This window comes from Atheta coriaria, unplaced genomic scaffold (genome assembly GCF_025399875.1).
Source record: "Atheta coriaria isolate IRGN ID8LTWV9N9 unplaced genomic scaffold, Caltech_Dcor_3.1 hic_scaffold_9_pilon, whole genome shotgun sequence".
Lineage (NCBI taxonomy): Eukaryota > Metazoa > Arthropoda > Insecta > Coleoptera > Staphylinidae > Dalotia > Dalotia coriaria.
In genome coordinates this window covers 10,325,221-10,345,751 of record NW_027045451.1, presented here as the reverse complement: position 1 = coordinate 10,345,751, position 20,531 = coordinate 10,325,221, and the positions used below count along the sequence as shown (strand labels likewise).

The following is a 20,531-nucleotide window of genomic DNA, read 5'->3' as shown; positions in this document are numbered from 1 at the left end:
ACCGTGAAGAGGTCTCCGCCGCGCGAGATCACTCGTCGCCCGCCGACAATGGAGGCGGCGGCCGAACGAAAGCGGGCGGGCGAGGCGGCGCACTTTCAGCGCATTCAACACATTCAACGCAGCGCACAGCGCTCGAGCGGCGTGTGTTGTAGTTTATTGTGGAAGGCGAGGCGCGGCAGTCGACGTGAATTATAATTATTCAACTAAATGGATGTTGAAAGGAGCGCGTGCAATAAACGCACAAAACCGCGACACGGGAACAGCGTGACGGCGCAGACAAAACGATGGTTATTTATTGTATATTGTCTCGGCGACGCGCGAACATAACCTCAACTCAACTCCACCTAACCTAACTTAACACAAACACACAAATTTATCTCGAATTTAAATTGTGTATTTTTGAAATACGCGAAACACAATTTAACTGTTTTAACTGTTTTCAAAGTATTTCAAGTGTTTTGAGTATTTTAAGGGTTCAACAGTGTTTAACTGTCAACTTGATTTCGACCTCTTTCTGAAGTAGGCGCCGAAATTCATTTACTTTCCAGCTTGTTTCAGTTACTTTGCTTCTTGATTAGTAACACAAGACGGGCGTGTAATTACACATCGAATTAGAAATATATCTCGACGATTAATAGGCATTAATTATCCAATTAGCCTGGCGCTGGTTGAGAAATTCGGGCGGAGGCGGCGGCGGCGGCTGGCACATACCGCTCGACGACGGGCGTTTAAACTTCCGACTTTATATCGAAATCGGAAACTCTCTCCTCGTCTGAATGTCTAAACGCACAAATGTTTCGTTCTCTTCCACCAAAGTTTACAAGTTGATTCAATGAAAACTTCACAAATTAATTCGGAGTTTTTAATTTAATGATGTGATACACGTATTCCATTTAGAAATTAAATTTATTCCCGCTCTCTAAGTGGTGCTTAAATTATTTTCTAAAGTGCATTGCAATCGCAAATGAATTGCGCTCGTGAAATACAAAATTTTGAATATGAATATGAATTGCGGAATATAAAACCTTCTTTATATTACGATTTCTTCCGCGCTGTTGAGTCGCCGTCGAAGATTCAATTTTATTAAAGCGTACAAAAGCAATCATTACGGAATACTATCTTTGCTGCCATCTTTTCAAGTCAACCTGTAGCGAAGGAAGCACGAAAATGCACAAACGAACGAAATTAATTTCAATTTGTTCGGTTGTTGTTTATACACCAACACAAATACCCATAGAGTATTGTTACGTCTCTATTCTTCGATTAACTTCTACGTAGCTGTTCGGGAAGTACGGGAAGTGATGCGGAGTTCGAGGCCGACCACCGTAAACAATATTGTTTAATCAGACAAATCGGAAATCGCTCCCCGACTCGCTCGGTGCCCGCAGGCGTGGAATTTAAGTTCTATTTGTAAAGAAACCGTTGCAGCTTCATTTCTCCAAAACCACCATTTCCGGCCGGCGGTTGTGAGGTTTACAAGTTTCCCAAACACACAGCGCAATCCGATGCAAGTGCGTTCCAGATGTAATAATTAATGAGTTAGATAAAGCGTTGAAAATCCTTTAAACACGAAATTCGCAAATTCCACGCGCAGAGTGTTACTAGAAGCAGTTGAAGGAAACAGTCTTCACGGGTTGGAAGCAAACGGCGTAATTAACTAAGTTGGTTACGATAATTAAATTTATAGTAACGAATACGCCAAAAATACCTTCGGGCGCAATCCGTCCGGAAATTAGAATCTGAATCCAGCGCCAAAACGAAATATTTCAAACACACGCACGTTGCAAACTTGAGCGCTGAAGAAGATACCAGACTATTTAGACAAAAAGTTTTCATCTCGGAAACACGCGCAGGCAAATCAAACACAACTCTCGCGCAAGTGGTGTGCTGCAAGCTGGTTTATCTCGCGGATGCTTTCGGTTTCCGGCTTCCCGTGAGTTCCGGCGACGTGCGTTTTACGACCTCTTCCATATCTCCCCCATCCGCGCGGATGAAGAGTAAAGTGCGTGTCGTCCCCGGCCACCACCAATGAAGGAAGTAACAAAGTGCTGACGTCGAAGATTCTAATCTCTCCTCCACAACCAAAAACCCACTAGTCATCACCACACATCAAGAGATCTTGCTTGAACATTGCTAGACGAGCGGTCAACAGAATCCTAAGGGTCCAGGAGGAGGCTAGTAGAATCTGATTCCATGTTTGCATGTTTGTTGGGGGGGATTTGAGGCTGGCCACGACCGCAACAAATCTTACCGACTGGAATATACCAGAATCTAACCTAACCTCAACTCAAACTTAATGTGTCGGGATGTCGGCAAACCTAACCTCCATCCTCCGTAAGCCGTCGTGTAAATTGTAAATTGTGGAGTGTCAGCAACGGGCTAACCGACTAGTGTCATTAGGATTTGAGGTTAGGTCCGTTGGGACTACACCGTACGTTGGAGGTCCAAACCTAGAGCTAGAAGTCTAGGACCACTGAGTCTACTGAGCAAATATTAGTAGACTGGGTAAATATTGCTTCTATTACTTCATGCGCCAGCGCAATTCCCATCTCCATCTAGCAAATCGTTTTATGTTATTATACAATGCGGAGTGGACATTAACTATAACCGTTTGTTTGGAATCGTCCTGTTTTCTGCATTTTCATATCTAACTACGTCGTATTACGTTGGAGAACATTTGGTGCGCGCGCAAATAAATAAGCACATAACGACAAACCGCGAGTTGGAATGGTTGCCTACATGCTGAGGTTCTTCATCACATTATGCATGTGCTTAGGGGAACTGGCGCAATTTACGCTTCAATGCGACAAAATCTCATTTCATTATTACTTATCTCATAAGGAGTATAATTTAGGAAGAAAAGAGAGTAATAAATAGGAAGCAAGATTTGAAAATAATGCTTTTCATCATAATAGTATATTATGTATCAAGTGCGCTAAGAGGTACTTTAACCACGTGAGGCTTAATTTAATTTTTGTATTTGAAATTTCTATTTTAAAACTTGGAAATTCGACCACCCAGCGCCTTGGATAAGCGCAAAACACCAACCCGTGACTAAAGTACTTTACTCTCCGCCCAAGCCGTCCATGATTAAATTTTCACTTTTTCTGATTCAAAACCATGAAAAAGAGACGTTTTAATGTTTAAATAAAAAAAACATATTTCATTCCAAAGTAACCTGTCACGAGTTAATAAAATTGTGGTATCTAAATATGTTCACCGTTTTGCTCATGATTCTCAAACATTACTCTCTGCTTGTTCAATGTTGCAGTATAGTTTCACTGCTCACTTGTTGGTCGCTTGGCATTCGCGCAAACTTTCAAGCGGTGTTATGTTGTCAGAAACTCGGCGAGTTGTTTATATTTTCGATGGCATCGAATGTCTCGGATGTTTCGGGAATACTTTCGGCTAAAGTCAAAACGCGAGCAAATCGAAGAATGAAATACTCGCGGGATTTGATAGGCCATAGTTGTAAACTTCTCAAAACCATCAAAATAAGTCCACCGACCAAAAACAACAACAATACGAGTAGTGATATTGCAACATATTGGAAATAACAGAATGTTAAAAAAATAATAACTGGAAAATATTTCGAAATGTATTTTCCAGGTTTATGAATTGCAGAATTGCAGAATTTGTGCAATTCTCCACCGTTTAGGCAATAATAAACCGAGTTATTTTCATCAATCGCGTACGAAATTTCCATGTAAATTATATTATTGCCAGTTATGAATATAAAATGCAGAAATATTTACTTTCCAATATGCAGTTAAAAAATATATAGAAATCGTCATAAATTTTTCAATATAATATTTCGCATAATTTTTAAACGCAAAATTTTAGGAATAAACAAATAATAATTTGCAAAACGACAATTTTACCATCAAATATTGATAAAATATAATTTTCACTAGTCATTTTGTAAAGTAATGCAAAAGTTGTGTAACAGTACTTTAATCTATAGTAAAATATTCGCAAAAAAACATTTTAATGAGCATTCAAACATATTTTTCAAATTTCTTGCCTGTCGCAAAAACCTATAAATATCCATTATAACTTCACGACAACATAATAATACCGAGTTTACGACGTTCATGGCTATTCATCATTATCAGCAGAATAATTATCAGCTTTAATAAAGTAAACTGAGATTATGAACATAAACAGGTTCAAATATTTAAGAAAAACACGTATACTATGAGCATGTTTTTTTATAGAAATTAAAAAAACTCAAAAATAAAAAAAAAACGTATAACTAGTCTGACAAGATGAGAGCATTAACTTTAACGTTGATTTTTCTACTGCAATACCAGTATTTATCTGGTCAAGCTTCAAACTGGAAGAATGCTTGCCCAAATTGGTTGCAGTATAATTTTCGTTGGTTTTTACCACAGTGCTTCTACAATCCAGACGTGTCAGGTGAAATAGTAAGTATTTATTTTATTATTTTTTATAAACCATGTTTTTTATTTATTAGAAATTTTTTAGACGGATATTGTTCAAAGATATAAGTACCCAGCAACAGAATACAATGTAACCACATCAGATGGTTATATTTTGGTACAATTCAGAATTGGTGATCCCAATGGACCAACAATTCTAGTTATACATGGAATCTACATGAATCCCATGGGTTGGACCTTGGTAGGTAAAGATTCCCTAGCGTTTGTTCTGGCTGAAGCAGGGTATGATGTTTGGTTGGTCAGTTTAAGAGGAACCAGATATACCAAACACGAAAGTCTTACTCAGGCAGATCCCAAGTATTGGGAGTTCACGTAAGTCTTTTTCTGTTTCCACTGTAAAAGTTTCGAGAGATGTAAAGTGTAATTTTAATCGCTAATGATCAAAACCGTGACTAAAGTACATTAATCACTGATTTTAGTCACGGGGTGAAGCGTTTAGAGCTCTTGATATTTTATATACTATTAAGACCACTGTAGATCATTTTAATTTTCTAGGCCTCATGAAATGGGCACCATAGATCTCCCAGCAATAATAGAAACAGTAAGCACTGAAAATGGTGGAAAACCAATAACACTCCTACCATTCTCCATGGGTTCTACATGTTCCTTAATCTACACCTCAACGATGCCAGACCATGTTGCACAACACAATGTAATTTTACAAGTCCACATCGCACCTATAGCTTACATGGACAGAGTATCTTCCATTGTTGGATTAGGTCCATATATTGGTTGGTCAAGAATAAGCGCACAACTTAAAAAATCCGGCACATATTACGTGCTGAAACCTTCAGATCAATCAAGACGAACAGCTACACTAGCCTTCCTACCAACAACCGCTAATGTACGGGGTTTCTGGCTAATAATGGGAAGCATATTTGGATTTTCATGTCAACTTAATCCTGCAACACTCGCCGCGACAGTTTTAAATGGCGGTGATACAATATCTGTTTATGTTATGGATTTTTACGTGCAAATTATGCAAACATCAAAGTTTGCAGCGTTGGATTATAAAGACCCAGCTATGAATCAGGAACATTATGGGTCGGACACTCCTCCAGAGTATGATCTATCAAAAATTGATATTCCTACAACGTTGATTTATGCATTAAATGATGCAATGGCTACCAAAAAGGTAAAAACTTGTAAAAATTAAAAAATTTACAATTTTTTTAAATTTATGATTTTTTCAGAATGTTGAGAGATTACACAGCGAATTGACTACCAACACTTGTTTAAAACCTGTTCCTATGAGTGGGTTTACTCATCAAGATTTTGTAATCGCAAAAGATGGCAGAAAGTTACTATATCAACCATTGGCAGATGAATATTTAATAGGAAGATGCCCCGATGCTACAATCACAAATTGTTTAACAAATTATTTTGCAAATTTACGCAGAAATGAAAATGAATAATTTTTAAACCTTTTATAACCTTTTATTGAACCAATATTGGTTTCTAATAAACGGTTAGCTCGCATGTTTCCCGATCATAAACCTATAAATTTAATATATTAAATCCACGTGTTGTTTAGACTAAAAGACTGAATATTGGTAATGTTCGTAGTAAAATCGATTGAATGCGCTGGATGCCATTGAACTATTAATAAATTATTCGCTATAAATCAAAACATCGATGTTTCATATCGTTCAACCTTTGCATGTGTGTTTTTCATTTCAGTTTTATTTGCGCGCATTATTTATGAGCGTATTATTTAAATCGACGATTTTATAAATTGTGAATTAGATTCGTAGATATTTCATTCTGGGTTTTTTGCTTGGCATCGGTAAGGAAGATTCGTTTTCGGTCGAATTTGCGCGTCCCCGACGCAGATCGTAATTTACACTCGAACTGTTTTCCGTAATTCAAGCGTCTGCGGACCAAAGGAAGAAAATTACCTTGAACGGCCACCGTGCGCCACGAATTTAGTGCGAATCGTAAAAGGACGCGGCGCGCGGCACTCGCTCCTTTGTTGCCGGCCATTGAAAGCTCCGGGAACTTCCAAAAGCTCGGCTAATGTGGCAATGCGCATTTACTCCGAGGAAATAAACGAAGAAAAAACGCGTCGGCCGGAGAAGATTTCCAAGTCGTTGCCGTCAGTGAAACAAAATAATAAAAACTAAACCTTCGTAACGAAAAACACCGATATAAAATCCCTACTAATATTATAAATGCGAAAGTCCTGATGTTTGTTACACTTTCACGCAAAAACTACTTAACCGATCATCATGAAAATTTGTACACATATTCTTAGTGGTCCCCGAATGGTTATAGGCTACTTTTTATTTAATAAAAAAAAATATTTTTTAAAATAAAATAAAGAAATTGTTTAGCCAATAATACCTCTGCATCGGGCTATTTGACTACTTTAACGCCATCTAGCATTCCAGCAATGAAGCTCAAACCTAAGTACTATAGACCATCACACTGTATTATCACACTGTATTACCGACAGCTACGTCAACATCAAATCCAATTGACTACACTATGGAGACTGTACACTATACTTCCATAGACTATACTTTCAGCCATTTTAAACTTCCCGCCATTCTACTTCATTGTTACTTCTTCTGTGACTACAGACGCGTACGGAAGCAACTTCATTATTTTAGATATTCGCGAGCAAAGCCGCGGGTTAAAGCTAGTTAAATATATTTTTACAATTTTCTATTCTAATACACCTGTTATAGTTATCAAGATAAAAATACCTGTTTTTTAATTCTTGTTTGTTTTAAAAGGCGTGGTGGCCTGTTTGCGTTTTTACGCAGTGTGTTTTTTTCCTGTTCATTGTGGGCGCTGTATCGTATGTAAATGCCGGACGCGTTCGCAAATAAAATTCGCTAATTGACAAACCGCTCCCTGGCGATTAATTGATACGAAAGCGCACACGCTCACTGCGTCACATCGAGCCGCGCTGCGTCGCTTAATAGAGCTATTCACGTGTCAAATTAATGGCCGGTTTATTATTTAATGTCGCACTATTGACACACGAGGGCGTTGCGCGCACACACGCCGTATCCGCCAGTGCTGCCAACACAACTATGTCATGTTACCATGTCATGATGTCATGTTTACATATTACTAGTATTTAATAGATGTCTCTCAACAATTATGTTAATAATTCAAGACATTAATATAAATCTGTGTATTTATTACGCTTAATCAAATCGGAAATCAAAATAATTCGTTTATATTTTTGTTTGTTCTTCACTCACTGATATCCGAAAATATATTTTGGTAAGACGTTTCTTTGCGGGTTAGGATTGTTCGCATGGCGGACAAAAGTCCATTGTTTCCTTGTCAGCGACAGAAGTGCGCTTCCTCGACGGGAGAAAAAGCAACACGTCTCGCGCGCGCAAACGAAATAGAAAACGGCGAAAAATAATAGCCCGCCAACGTCATCGTCATCGGCTCGGGATCTATACCTAAAGGTCTGCGGAACGTGGCACGAACGTGCGGGATCGTTTGTCAATGTTCGAGTATTTGTCGCACGTTTTCACCTTCTTTTTACGACGCACCTACGATATGGACGCGATGGATGCGCGCGCGATGCGATGTGACGCTCTTTTTGTTCGCGACGATGAAAAATACCTTTTCCATCAAAAGAAACCGATCAAAGTATAAAAATATAACTTACCGTTTCTTTTGCGTCTTTTTATTTTTCTGTGGTGGTGGGAATAAATATACAGTGTGTTTTTTAATAAATGTGAAAATTTTAAAGTGCGTGGGTTTCGGTCGGATTCGAGGGGTTTTCTAGACCGGATGTGAGTCGAAAGGGCAACTTGACGCACGCGGTCGTGGCGCTGATTACTTCTTACCGCAGGACCGCGCGCGACATTCGAACCGAAACACGCGCACCCCCAGGATGGAGACAACGAACCACGTCGACCCAAAATTCTATTGTCGCCTGAATTTATGATGCTAATACTGCAATTTGCCGAAGAACCAAAATCCAACCTTTTGAATACAAAATTTTAAAATATTTTTTGATTATCTTCCCAAAACTATTACCAAAACTTTGTCTACTTTGATTAACCTTTGATCCTTTTATCTAATATCAGTTTGTTTAGTTCCAGGTTTACTGGCCACTTTCAACACTCCGAAACCACAAAATTCTATTCCGCATCCATTGATTCTTGTATATGTACTTAGGACTTTAGTCCTTTCCATGTTGGAGGAGCAAACTTTGGAAAGTGTTTTCAATTTCACGTGCGACGCGCACGAAAACGCACGAAAATTTCAATCTCGCATTTCGTTTCGTTTGGCGCGCCGCTCTCTGAGAGATCAATCGTATGCATATGAGGTCTTTGCCCGAAAAGGACCCGGCAATCCTGGACGCTCATCCTCGGCGTCCCTTTCGCACCGTGAAGAGTTCCAAAGAACGCCCACATTCAAATTTCGCTCCGACGCTTTCCGTCTAGGCCGGGAATGTTTGGTTTTTTTCTTTGCGTCTTTTCGGGGATTTCAAACATATTTGGCAGGTGTGGCTCAAGGGGTCTACAACCTCGATACAGGTGTTTTGTCATAAAGACTAGTCTCTTGATGTGAGGTGTTTAATTTCGCTTTAAAATGCAAAATATAAAAATGTTTCTTTTAGAAAGTTTTAGGTTATTTAGTTCAGGTTATGACCACGAGAGGTATTTATTATTTGAGAGTTTTGCGAGTATTTGCATTAAATGAAGCTTTCCGGAATAAAAGCCACCCCACCATGAAAGATTATGACAATTAGCATTATTAGTTCGGAAGCGCAAAAAGCAACCGGGCACCTTTCAGCCGCTTTTCTCATTACTTCGCCCGGCAGGCGGCAAGAAAGCCGCGCATTTGTTTGGCGCACCGGTTTCCACTCGCCGCAAGACTTAATTCATGTGCCCATTTGTCTTTTTGCTAAACTAGCTCTTTTAACTCGAGTCTGGTGGCAACCCCTTTCGTACTCTATAAAATAACTTTCTTTACTATTAAGTAATAAAAACATTTTTCACGGTTTTTAGACACAAAAAGTTATACTTTATATACGGACGGCTAAGTCGTACATAATATTCATTATCTACGGGATGGAGATTGCGCCTGCGCATTTGCCTACGAAGCAGCACAATCAATCTGGTGAGTAAAGTTCCCGTTTAGCCACTTGATACTTTATACACTATTTTACTACATCAATCGTTTTTCAACAAATTGCAACGAAAATTTTTTTGTTTTGTGATGAGTTAAATGAGTTAAGCCAAGGATTGCGATTACGACGATGACGCCAGAAAAAAAAAACATCTGTAATAAGAAAAGTGACAAGCCGTATAAATGTACGACCATTATGCGGGCGGCGCCCTGGCGATAATTATACGACCGCCATCGCACTCCTCGTAATTATATTCGGCGCGTAAATTATGTGCGCCGCAGCGTCGAGAATCGCAATGAAAGATGAGTCGCACTATTTTCCCTGTCACATTAATTTCCACTTGTTTCCAGTCATCAAGGCATAATTTCCACGTCTTAGAAACTTTCCATCTTTCATCCACCAAGCAAAAAAGAAAAACGTCCACATAATTAGCCCAAGATTCCCGGTTGACGTTTAAAAAATGACTTTGTAAAAATTTATTAGTTACAAGTAACCTCCAAGGATGTAGAAATTCCCAAAGGTCTTTAACACAATAGTAACCTCCAAAGAGTTCAGAATTCCCAGAGGTCTTTAACACAATGAAACATTCCGGAATATAGTAGAATACTGCTACTATAAGTGTTGCAGTGCAGGTGTTTAGATTTTAGACCCCTTCTTGGCGTACGACAGTGGAAAGTAACGTACGAGCGTCTGGCGTGGTCCCCAAGGTCCTCACCATTCCTCACTTTGGCCTGCTGCTCATGCTGTTCAGCCAGCCTTCCATTTCCACTTCAGAACACTGCACGCCGAACATCATAGATACACTGAGTACACACGCCTCGGGGCAGTGTCTAACCGTTTTCCCGAAGCTGCTGGAATCTAACGTTCCGACCAGCAAACATTTTCTAACGCTTCGTAGCATACAGCGCAAGCAGAAGAGGAAGTTGCTATAAAGCTCTTTTCCGACATTTCGTGCATCACGGATCGCCCACCTTGAAGACCCCAAACACCTCGGATGTTAAATTTCCTTCTCTTCTCTTTGAGTTCATAGTTATAGTATAGTCCAGAGTAACTTTTTAAGGGGAGTGTATCGGAAAGTGTAAGTTTACTCTGGTTGTTTGGTTTTTGCTGAGTTAACACTCCCAGCATGGGGTAATTACGATGCCTGATGCCTCCCCCAGTAAAAGCTAAATGGTCATCATTATTTTGAGAACTTGGGGAAACGTTAAGACATTCCCCCTGTTCTTAACTGCTGACCTGACACACGCAGCAATTAGTACGGTGAAATAACTCAAAAAACAGCTTCAGGTGTCTACGGGTGTAAAAATTTTAATGCTGGTGTTTTTTCTCGTTCGTAGCTACAATGGTCCTAGTCTTAATGAAATTCTACCCCTGCTACTATAACACCACCAGAGGTATTCCCAGAGGTCTTTATGTTTCACCGACATTTCACCTTTTCTCTTGGTCTTTTATTGTTCCACTTCTTGGTTCGGCTTCGTGTTTCTTTTTTGGAATACCGTTTCTGTATCTTAACAATTCCGCCATTCGGGTTGTTCACTTGCGTTCGCCGCGGCCACATTAAAACCCCAAGGACCCCGCGGACCGCATGGCATTACCCCAAGAGCAACTAAAAAAAGAAACCTATTGCAGATTGCTTTCACCCTACAACAACCACATTTGCAGCGACGGGAGGAAACAGCAGTATTGCGAAGGAAGGAAGCTTTCAGCTTCGTCCAGAGAAATCTATCCTTTCGACATCCTGAGCTTACGAAGCAGAACCGGAAATTTCATTAAGTCTATGATACACTCACATTCACACGCCGTAGTAGAAATACTCATTTGCAGAGTTGCTGATTTTAATTATTATTTGCTCCATTTTCGACAACAGCAGCAAGACAAAAACACGAACTATCCGGATACGAATTCATTACTTTACACCATTTAATTTAGTGTCTTCCGGATTCTTACCTAATGAATATTCACTACCGCATACATTATGTGTCTATTGAAATAAAACTTTTAAAAATTAATTACAACTTGCATTAAAGTGCAGAGTTCAAATCATAGTTTTCCTCATAGATAATTTAATGGTGGAAAGTTTTAAAATTGCATCCCAGTTGGCGATTTGCACGATAATGCGCGCGCCATCAATCAAACCCGCCTTGCGTCACTTTCCGCCCTCGAAAACGTCCCGGCGATAAGTGATAAAAAGTGATAATGGGTGATAATAATTTAATTAGCTTCCTAATGCGCTTAATTACTCTGTGTCGGGCTGGATGGAAAGTATGCGACGTTTTTTTAATTTTCGCAACGAAACAATGTTAAACCGATGAAAAATGGCGTCGAAACGATTGCGCGATAATAAACGCCGACAGTTAATTAATTAACGCGTCTTAATGTGTCATGCAATCAACGCCCAATTAACATGATTAATTTTTATGATCATCTCAAAACATTAAACAAGTTTTGAGGTTAGGTTTATGTTTAGTGAGGTTATGGGTGCGTAAACATGGCGGTAGTGTTCGTAACCAATTTCAAATGCGTCTTTGCACATTGTAAGCTGTTTCTAAGCACTTTAAACCCACTTTAACGTTTTGTCGGTGCGGTTTTCTGGTTAATTCGGTGTTTGTGTATTTTCCGTATTTGTTTGTTATCCTGTTATCCATTTATAGCGGGCTTAACAGCGCGTAGCACCGCATTCATCATCAAAACGCCCGTAGAATTTTCAACGCTTTCATTTTCGTTCAGCGGCACAAGATGCGAAACGAGCAGCAATGGGTTAAATTTGAAATTTTACCCACCGTCATTTCGGCTGCCGCCGTCATCACGTCCGTATGTGTGTACGTACGAAAACTAATTATACGCTACAATCAGATATAGATGAGCGCCGGCCCCCGCAAATATGGTAATCACAGTGAATGCGGGCTTTATTCGTGCCGATCCGCATATTCTCGTTCGCCTGTAATAGTCAAAGCCATTCAGGATCGCATTCGAACGCAAACATAATCACTATTATACTGTTTGTAACAAACCGGGAAACATTAAACTTCAAAAATTAAACAAAAACAATCTAAACACACTGTATATTAATTAAATCCAATGCATAATTGTATTTAGTTACGTTTCATTCGGTGATGCTGCATGACTTGGCCAGCGATTCACAAATTAATATCTGATTACCGCGGGACATGGCGATGTGTGATATTAAAATCTGTTGTAATTAGTCAACGGGAAAATTTAAAGCTGCGTGGAAAAATGATGTGCAAACGAAATGATACAAACGGTGATTATTTCGTTCGGACGCACGGAAACAAATGCGAAATCAAAACATAACGCAGCCGGCATAAACTAACAGATAACGGATGAATAAACATAAAGCGTGCGAGAACACTATAAAACAAACAGTTAATTAGTAATTTCATGCGTGCAGATTGCTGTTTTAACAATGAGCACAAGCATTAAATTCGTTTGTACAAATCGTAAAAATCACAAACAAATTTTTTTTAAAATTTCAGTTTTTTGAAAACTATTCAAATATAGATGGCGTTAGCTGCTAAACGTCAAAATAACAACAAAAAATATTTTTTTAGTTTTCTATAACTCTTAAAATATAGATGGCGTTAATTGCTAAACGCCAAAACAAAAGAATATTTTTTTTAAGTTTTTGAAAACTAATAAAATATAGATGGCGTTAGTTACTAAACGATTTGACAGGTTTAACACATTTGTACATAATCCGAACAAAGTGTCGCCTGTAGGTTGTTAAACGATCAGTCAGCTGGCAGTTAATTACAGGCATGAAGGGATGTCCCTCTCCCTTTATTGCCCTGAGAAATGGCATGTCCAAGGATGGAGGATGTTAATGACCTGTCGCAATCGTCATTTCGACAACTTTCTACCACCAGCAAACATCGAACGCGTATAATGGATTCTGATCTCGTAGCGTAATCCCCGAAAAAGCCATCAAAATGCACCCCAAGATAAAAGTGCAGCATTTACTGCATCTGGTCTGGTCATTGAAACAGTAGCACTTAGTCTTAGAATGTAATAAAATTATAATACTCTTTGAGGTGAGTTCTTAGGGGGCGATTTCTTTGCGGTAAAAATCAAAGATTAGAAAAATCCTTGGTGTTAAAAGGGCACGTTAAAAATGTATTTTCTTTCGTGTTTGCCACCACCCTAGGAAGTGATTCTCCCCGGCTTTGGTGGTTCATGTTAAGGGGATCGAAGTCACTAATAGCCGACAATCTCTTTTCTTCCCACTTTTCTTACTCCTCGTGCTTCTATTTTGGAAAATATCGGATGCGGTAAATCAAGCGTGAACTATGATTCATACACTCCCTCCTCGCGCACACCCTGATATTCCCAATATTCCTGATACTCGAGAAAAACTAGCTCTGCTCGGAAGGTTGCAGAAAAAGTCGATTCTCGTCTCAAGGAGGAAAAACCAAGAATGGTAAAGAAGGCAGCCGGCAGGGGTTGTGAAGCAAGTCGGGTGTGTGGTTTATGGGTGGTGGTAATTTATCCATCGACTGTCAAAGACGTGCGGTCGAGCGGGAGGCGGCGCGTCGCGTGTGTGCTTCCGGGCGCTAACCTTTATCCGTCTTAATCCGTCCTCGGCGCGTTTCCAACGAGGCGCAAATGTCTTCTGATAAGAGAGATAATGCCGGCCGTCGTGACTCACGACCACCAAAACGTGTGAAGGATGACCGCAGGGGGCAGAGTTTGACATTGCACTCTTTAAATATCGATAAATACAAAAATTTCTTCGTTTTTTTCATCGCAGAAAAGTTAAAACGTTAAAAGTCAAAGTCGAAAGTGTGTCAGATGAAAATCCCGGTAATCAACGGATTGCAGACTTGAGCAGCCTTGCGTCTATTCCTGTTACTCCAGCTGTTCCTGCCGCCCCCTAACTACATCCACAAGGCGTAAGTAAGTGCGCCTCGCGCACTCCTGCGAGACTGGCAGACATCCTTTCGCAAATTGAACGCGCGCCGCGCCGGAAATGGAAGATCCACCTAAATGTTTTAGGTGTCGGCGGCGGCGGCAGCGGCGAGCGTCTGGGTGGAAAGAAGATAAAGAAGACATAAGCATACGTTCTTTACGATTATTGATCCATAAAGAATATCGCATTCCGCATGCGGCGCGAAATTTTATTTTATTCTCCATCGCCGCCGCCCCCCGACACCAAAAAATTCACTAGACTCTACCTAGACCAAAATTGAATATGATTATGATCCAAACGATAGCATAAAATTACCGCCGGAAAAAAACTAGGTTAATTTGAAGTGGCTTAAGTGCCGCCATCTGGTATGTAATAGCCTGCAGATACTTTTAGATATATAAAGTAATAAAATTCATAAACAAATCATAAATATGTAACATTTTGCGAGCGCGGCATGACCGGCGTAAATTACGAAACGCCGTTTTCGTCCTTTTCGTCCCGCATTAAGTGCAGATTTTTAATGAAGGCCCTCGTCGGCCGGCACGTACACGGACTGCCCCGCATGCACAGAGATAATAATTTCCTCCGACCGCGCACGAATGTTTTTCGAGCAGCGGAGGCGGCGGCAAAATGTGCAGCGCCGGACGAGAGCGTGACAGGCGCGAGCGGCGCCGCCGCCACCGGACATGATTTAATGCTTCCTTCTGCAGCCTATATTTTAGGACCATCAGCGCCGGATTTTAAATACTAGATCGACCGGAAAATATCGCGCTCGCCGCATGAATACTAATACTCTGCCGCTTTGCGCCGGGAATCGATACTGATGCGTCGATGGACAGGACGCGCATGATATATAACCACAACTGCATTTTCATACAAATTATTTTATTTTTTGAGCTATTAAAATGGCGTTTTTTGCGCTATTTTTTATAAAAACTTACAATTTGTGTTGAAAAAACTTGAAAACTCACCTGAAACATAAAAGAAACAAAAGATTATTATCAGTTGTAAAAATAAACAGCAAACAATCCACCCCATGCCGCCATTGTTAGCAGTTAGTTTACTTCGCATGTACTTGTGCTTGATTCAGTGTGATTGTAGAAGAATAAAAGAGACTCGAAACGCGCGCGCGTCCGAATTGTGAATTGTGAATTGCCGCCCGATTTACCGCCACCGCATTCACATTTACGTACATGCGCCCGCATTCTTCTCAGCTCCTCCACTCCACTTGGCGAACGCTAGATGGGTCAGCAACACAAGTAACACCGCTCCGGATGAGTGCGCGTTACGTGTGTTGCCTATATCACGCGCGGCGAGAGAGAGTTCATGAATACCCCGCATCAGCGTTCGGCGTTATTAAGTGCTCCTCATTTGTACGCGTATGCAAATTTACAAAACAATGTAAATACGCACTTTATTTTCCGCTCGTTGCCGCAGACCCGACATTTTTCAATGCCCCAATCGACCTATGTACACTTATCACGTTATTGCCGTGTCATTACGATTAATAATGCAAATACAAACACACACAAGAGTTTAAAATAAAAACTGGTTACTTGGTTAATCACCCAATCACCTAAATCGATTCCTGAATGGACTAAATACCGGAAAATGGCGTTACAAAAACCGGTGCGAGTTTTCCCGGGTTTTGCATCAATTAAATTAATTGCTAATGCGTTCCGCAATAAATTTCCACGGTTTCCACCTTCATGGGTCGGTATAAGATGCACAAACGAAATGGAAGCACAGGAAGCGCTAGAAGAGGTGGAAGAGGTGGAAAACCGTAAATCTACATGCATAACGACGTTCGTATCGAGCGTGAGCGCGCGGAACCGATTAAGCATCGACGGATCGCGCGCGAGGTGTGTAATTACTTTCGTAATCGGCGGCGCCCTCCTCTAATTACATGTGAAAGGTCGAATTAAGGTTGGCGCGCGCGGTGTGTGTGCGCGGGCGCGCACGATGTGCACCGTGGCGACAATGTAATTAAGAGAGAATTAGAAATTCGAAATTTGCTGCTGCCGAAACTTGACTAGATCCAATTATACTTGACTAGCGTCAGACGCACTGCCGTGTGTGTCTCTGGACGAGATATGTTCACGTTCCACCGGCAGTGGAGGACTGTGTACTGTCTCGTTACGGCGTTAATTCCATTAAAATAAAGTCGGTAAACACATTTCTCAAGTTTGTCGAGTGTAATGCGGCATAATTAATTTCGAAACATTTTTTGATCCTTGCTTTTTGGAATTTATTTTGCGCGAGCAAATTTTGGAGGGTTCTTAGAATCGCGCTTTTCTCAGTGGAATATTGTATATTAGTGTATCCTTGAATGGCGATGAGAGAAGATCCTTGTCATTTTGCGTTCACTTAAAACCGTCCTTGGGAAACGAGCAAACGAGTCGCTTCTGGCGCGCTTCAATGCACTTTGAAGTCCTTCTAGACATCCCGCACACTTTCAAACACTTCAAAAACACCTCAGCATATCCGGTTCGATATGTTTTTCAAATGTATACTCGTAAAATTAGAAAATTTATAAATTTGTGATTTTTTTTATTTTGAATAAAAAATAATAATTCAGTTGTAGGAAAGTTTCTGTGAGAATTGCACGAAATTAGTGCATAAATTAATATAATTGCTTTCGCATCATCGATCGGAATGACTCCCGAGCGGCAGCTAATTGAGCTTAATAACTAAGTGCGAAAGTTTCGTCATCAATATCGCGGATTTCGAGCTCGCGTGGAGCACGACTCGCGATTTGCGATTTCGCCGATCGCGATTCCGGCCGGAGTAATCGACGGTTTAATGAATTAAACATTAAACACTTGGATCGGCGCTTTTAACTCAGCACCATTAAACGCTATAAGCTGAAAACGAATCGAAAACTTTCGATAACAATATAAATTCCCTACACAAGAAACACAAAACACTCATAGACGAGTACTTGTAGTTTTACTCACAGCGCCATCTAGTACTGAATAGTTTTGAATTTTAATTATATTTTTGTTTTGTTTAAAAATGTAAAGTGAAATATTTAGTTTGTGTTGGATGTTGGTTTAATTCCCGGAAAAGAATGGAAAAAAGGTTTGAAAGTTATACCAAGAGCAAAGAAGCTTGAAGAGGCGCGTAATTGAAGAAAGAAAACACGCGAGCGCCTTGCGCGCCGAGAATTCTTAATGAACTTTGCTTTGCGCTCAAGGCGTGCGCGCCCTACAAAAAGCGATACCGATGAAAATAGTATCCAATTAGCAGTTTTTAATTAATATTTCTTTCGGCCCCCCCGTCTTCCAGCGTCTTTTTTATAGCAAATTTAAGTTAATTTCCAACAAGCAAATTGCAAAATTTATATTGAATAGAACTGCGTATCACGTGGAAAATACACGTAATTAGCCTATGAATGATTTGCGAAAAGTTCGGTCGAGCCGAACGGAAATTGTATTTTAACGACGCAATTGACCTGTCAATGGTTTGGTTTGCATAGGTAAATTTCGACCGCCGCTGATCGTTCGATTCGCTGGTCGTTTCGACCCCGCAAAACGGCGAATTAGCGCATAAAAAGCGATTAAGGCGGCCAGCGCGCTCTTAACGACGAAAATTGGGCGCGACGATTAAAAATAACGCTTCGAACGCACCCGATGCGTTAGCGTTAGGGGCGACGCATTGGTTGTCTACCTATTAGGCGCGCGCCATTTGCAACGCGCTCTCTGCGTGGAAAACAAAATGCGAAGGGGGCGACGATTGAAATTATCGCTTTTAATGAATATTTGAGCCGATTAAATTTAATTGCGGCGCATTAATGTGTCACCGAAATCGGTTTTTATCGTTTTTTACGAGATTTGCAAGAGTTTTTAATTCACTCTAATTAATGCATCGTGTTTTTTCATATATTTTATTAAAAACAATAAAAAATATACAATTTTTAGCAAAATTTTGGAAATTTGAAATGTTAAAATACTGGAAAACGTAAATTTTTGAACATATGCTCCACCCCGTGACTAAAATACTTTAGTCACGGTTTAAACCATCCGTGATTAAAGTACCACTTTGCGTTTCACAAAACCGTGAAAAAATGGCGGAAGTAGAAAAAACAATAAAAATAATAAAACATTCAAAAAAATCAGATTAACCATAGATTATCCTATAAAATAATACATTCATTGTAAAATTAATTTTACGCTGCAATAAACAAGATGAAACACCATCATTTTTCCGAACCTCTTTCCGCAAAACAATTTCTCCACACACAAACTCTCATCACCGCTCTGCTCCTCTCTAGAGCAGAAAACCCACCAAGAAAGATAGAAAATAAATGCGAGACAAGGCACGACGTGCGGTGAGTTCATATTTTCTATATGCAAACTAGATGGAGATCTGTTTCTATAACTAACAGGCGTCGGACGGACACTGCCTTGCATGTAGGTATGCAAACGAATGCAGATATCCAGCACGTGCTGGAACCGGAGCCGGGATGTGGACGTGCCAACACAGACCACATCAGAGTATAGAAAATGTGTGAATATTGAGAGGGACGTGCAGTTCACCTACACCATGTGAATATGTAGGTTTGAAGATGAGGGCTTTAGTATGTGTGTGAATGCGTGTTATTTTCCGACGTCCACATGCATATTCAGGAGTTGCTGCGCGAGAGAGGCGCTGGAATAAAGCCCACGGGCGAGTTTTAAAATCGGTTGGATATTAAAACGAGTTTATAGCAAAGTTTTTCAAAAAATGTAAAAATCATTATAGCGTATAAAGTATCAAGTGCGCTAAAGTGCACTTTAGCCACGAGATTGATTGAAAGTAGTTTTTAACAACGTTTAGCAACGTAATGTTTAAGCTACTTTTGTTTTATTTCTACGTTGAGGTTTATACTAGTAAAACTAAATTTTTATGTTTTTATATTTGTTATTTGTTTTTACACTACTGCAAATGTAAGGTTATAAATGTTGTGAAAACCCGACACAAACAACTGCAGTATTAAATACGGTCTTGTGTTGTTTCTTAGACAAATACACAGTCGCAGCTCCACCTCGTGACTAAAGCCCGAGATTAAAGTACTTTAGTCACGGCTTTAATTGTACGTGTTTAAAGCACTTTTTTGTACCCAAAAAAACATTAATGCTTTAAATATTGCATAAAAAATAAATAAATATCAACATTTTTTTTAATTTTAACAATGTAACAATATATTTAGTTCAAAACAACCCAACCAGATGGCGTTGTAAATTAATGTGGTCCATTATAAGATTTTGGATAAGTAACAGCAATATAAATATGCATTTTTATAGCTTCGATATTATCTGCATAGGAAACAGTTTCAACCTGATACCGGCCATTTGGTATAAGCGGCGGAAATTTTTTTGAGTCCAGTGCCATGTTTTTAAAGCAATAGACACCCTAAAAATAATTTTTTCAATATCATATTTTAACTAATAAATTTGATCTAATACTTTGCGCAGTGGAACTGTAAAATTTCCACCTGCAATTAGAATTTGCCGTGCACCAAAAGTATTGTGCTCTATGACGTCCATAAGATTAGCTTTTACATGAATTCCGAAATAAACATAATCATTGTTAATATTTTTCTTGACTCTACAATTTACCTAAAATATATTTACATAAAACACTAATGAAGATTACTACTAAGTAGGTTTGTAGCGTACGACAATTTTGTCTATATCGATTTGGTCTTTGTACAGCCTTGTACTGTAATGTCACGTCGTGATGTTCTTCCAGATTTGATATCAAAATAATCAAATATGTCTTGATTTATATACAATCTTTCCACTCTTTCCATTGTTACATTGAAACTGTTCTGACTAAAGTCAAGATCAACCATTGTTGAGCTTCGTATCTGCATTAAAATAACACAAATTGCAGGTATTAAAATATTAAGTACTTGCATAATTGCAGTTTAATTAAACTGATTAGTATATTCGTACGTGGTGAGACTTAATAACACTTTCAGAATAATAGAAATTGATTACAACTTGGGCTTTAAACACAAAGCTACTTATATTTCATGTATTTGAACAAA

General features: G+C 39.5%; 2 protein-coding genes across 3 annotated transcripts in view; one reads left to right on the top strand and one right to left on the bottom strand.

Moving 5' to 3' along the window:
* Positions 1-20,531, bottom strand: part of LOC135798796 (hemicentin-2-like) — a 133,298-nt gene that overhangs the window by 62,332 nt on the left and 50,435 nt on the right. The gene's annotated exons all lie outside the window — the stretch shown is intronic.
* Positions 4,059-6,093, top strand: LOC135799032 (lipase member K-like). Its single transcript, XM_065312041.1, has 4 exons — positions 4,059-4,427; positions 4,489-4,775; positions 4,959-5,598; positions 5,657-6,093. The coding sequence occupies exons 1-4, from the start codon at positions 4,269-4,271 to the stop codon at positions 5,876-5,878; spliced, it is 1,308 nt and encodes a 435-aa protein (XP_065168113.1). The 5' UTR covers positions 4,059-4,268; the 3' UTR covers positions 5,879-6,093.

Bases quoted from the DNA above. Each gene is read 5' to 3' on its own strand.
- LOC135799032 (XM_065312041.1), top strand. From the start codon at position 4,269: ATGAGAGCATTAACTTTAACGTTGATTTTTCTACTGCAATACCAGTAT. The intron at 4,428-4,488 runs GTAAGTATTTAT...GAAATTTTTTAG, and splicing joins CAGACGTGTCAGGTGAAATA to ACGGATATTGTTCAAAGATA. The intron at 4,776-4,958 runs GTAAGTCTTTTT...TTAATTTTCTAG, and splicing joins CCCAAGTATTGGGAGTTCAC to GCCTCATGAAATGGGCACCA.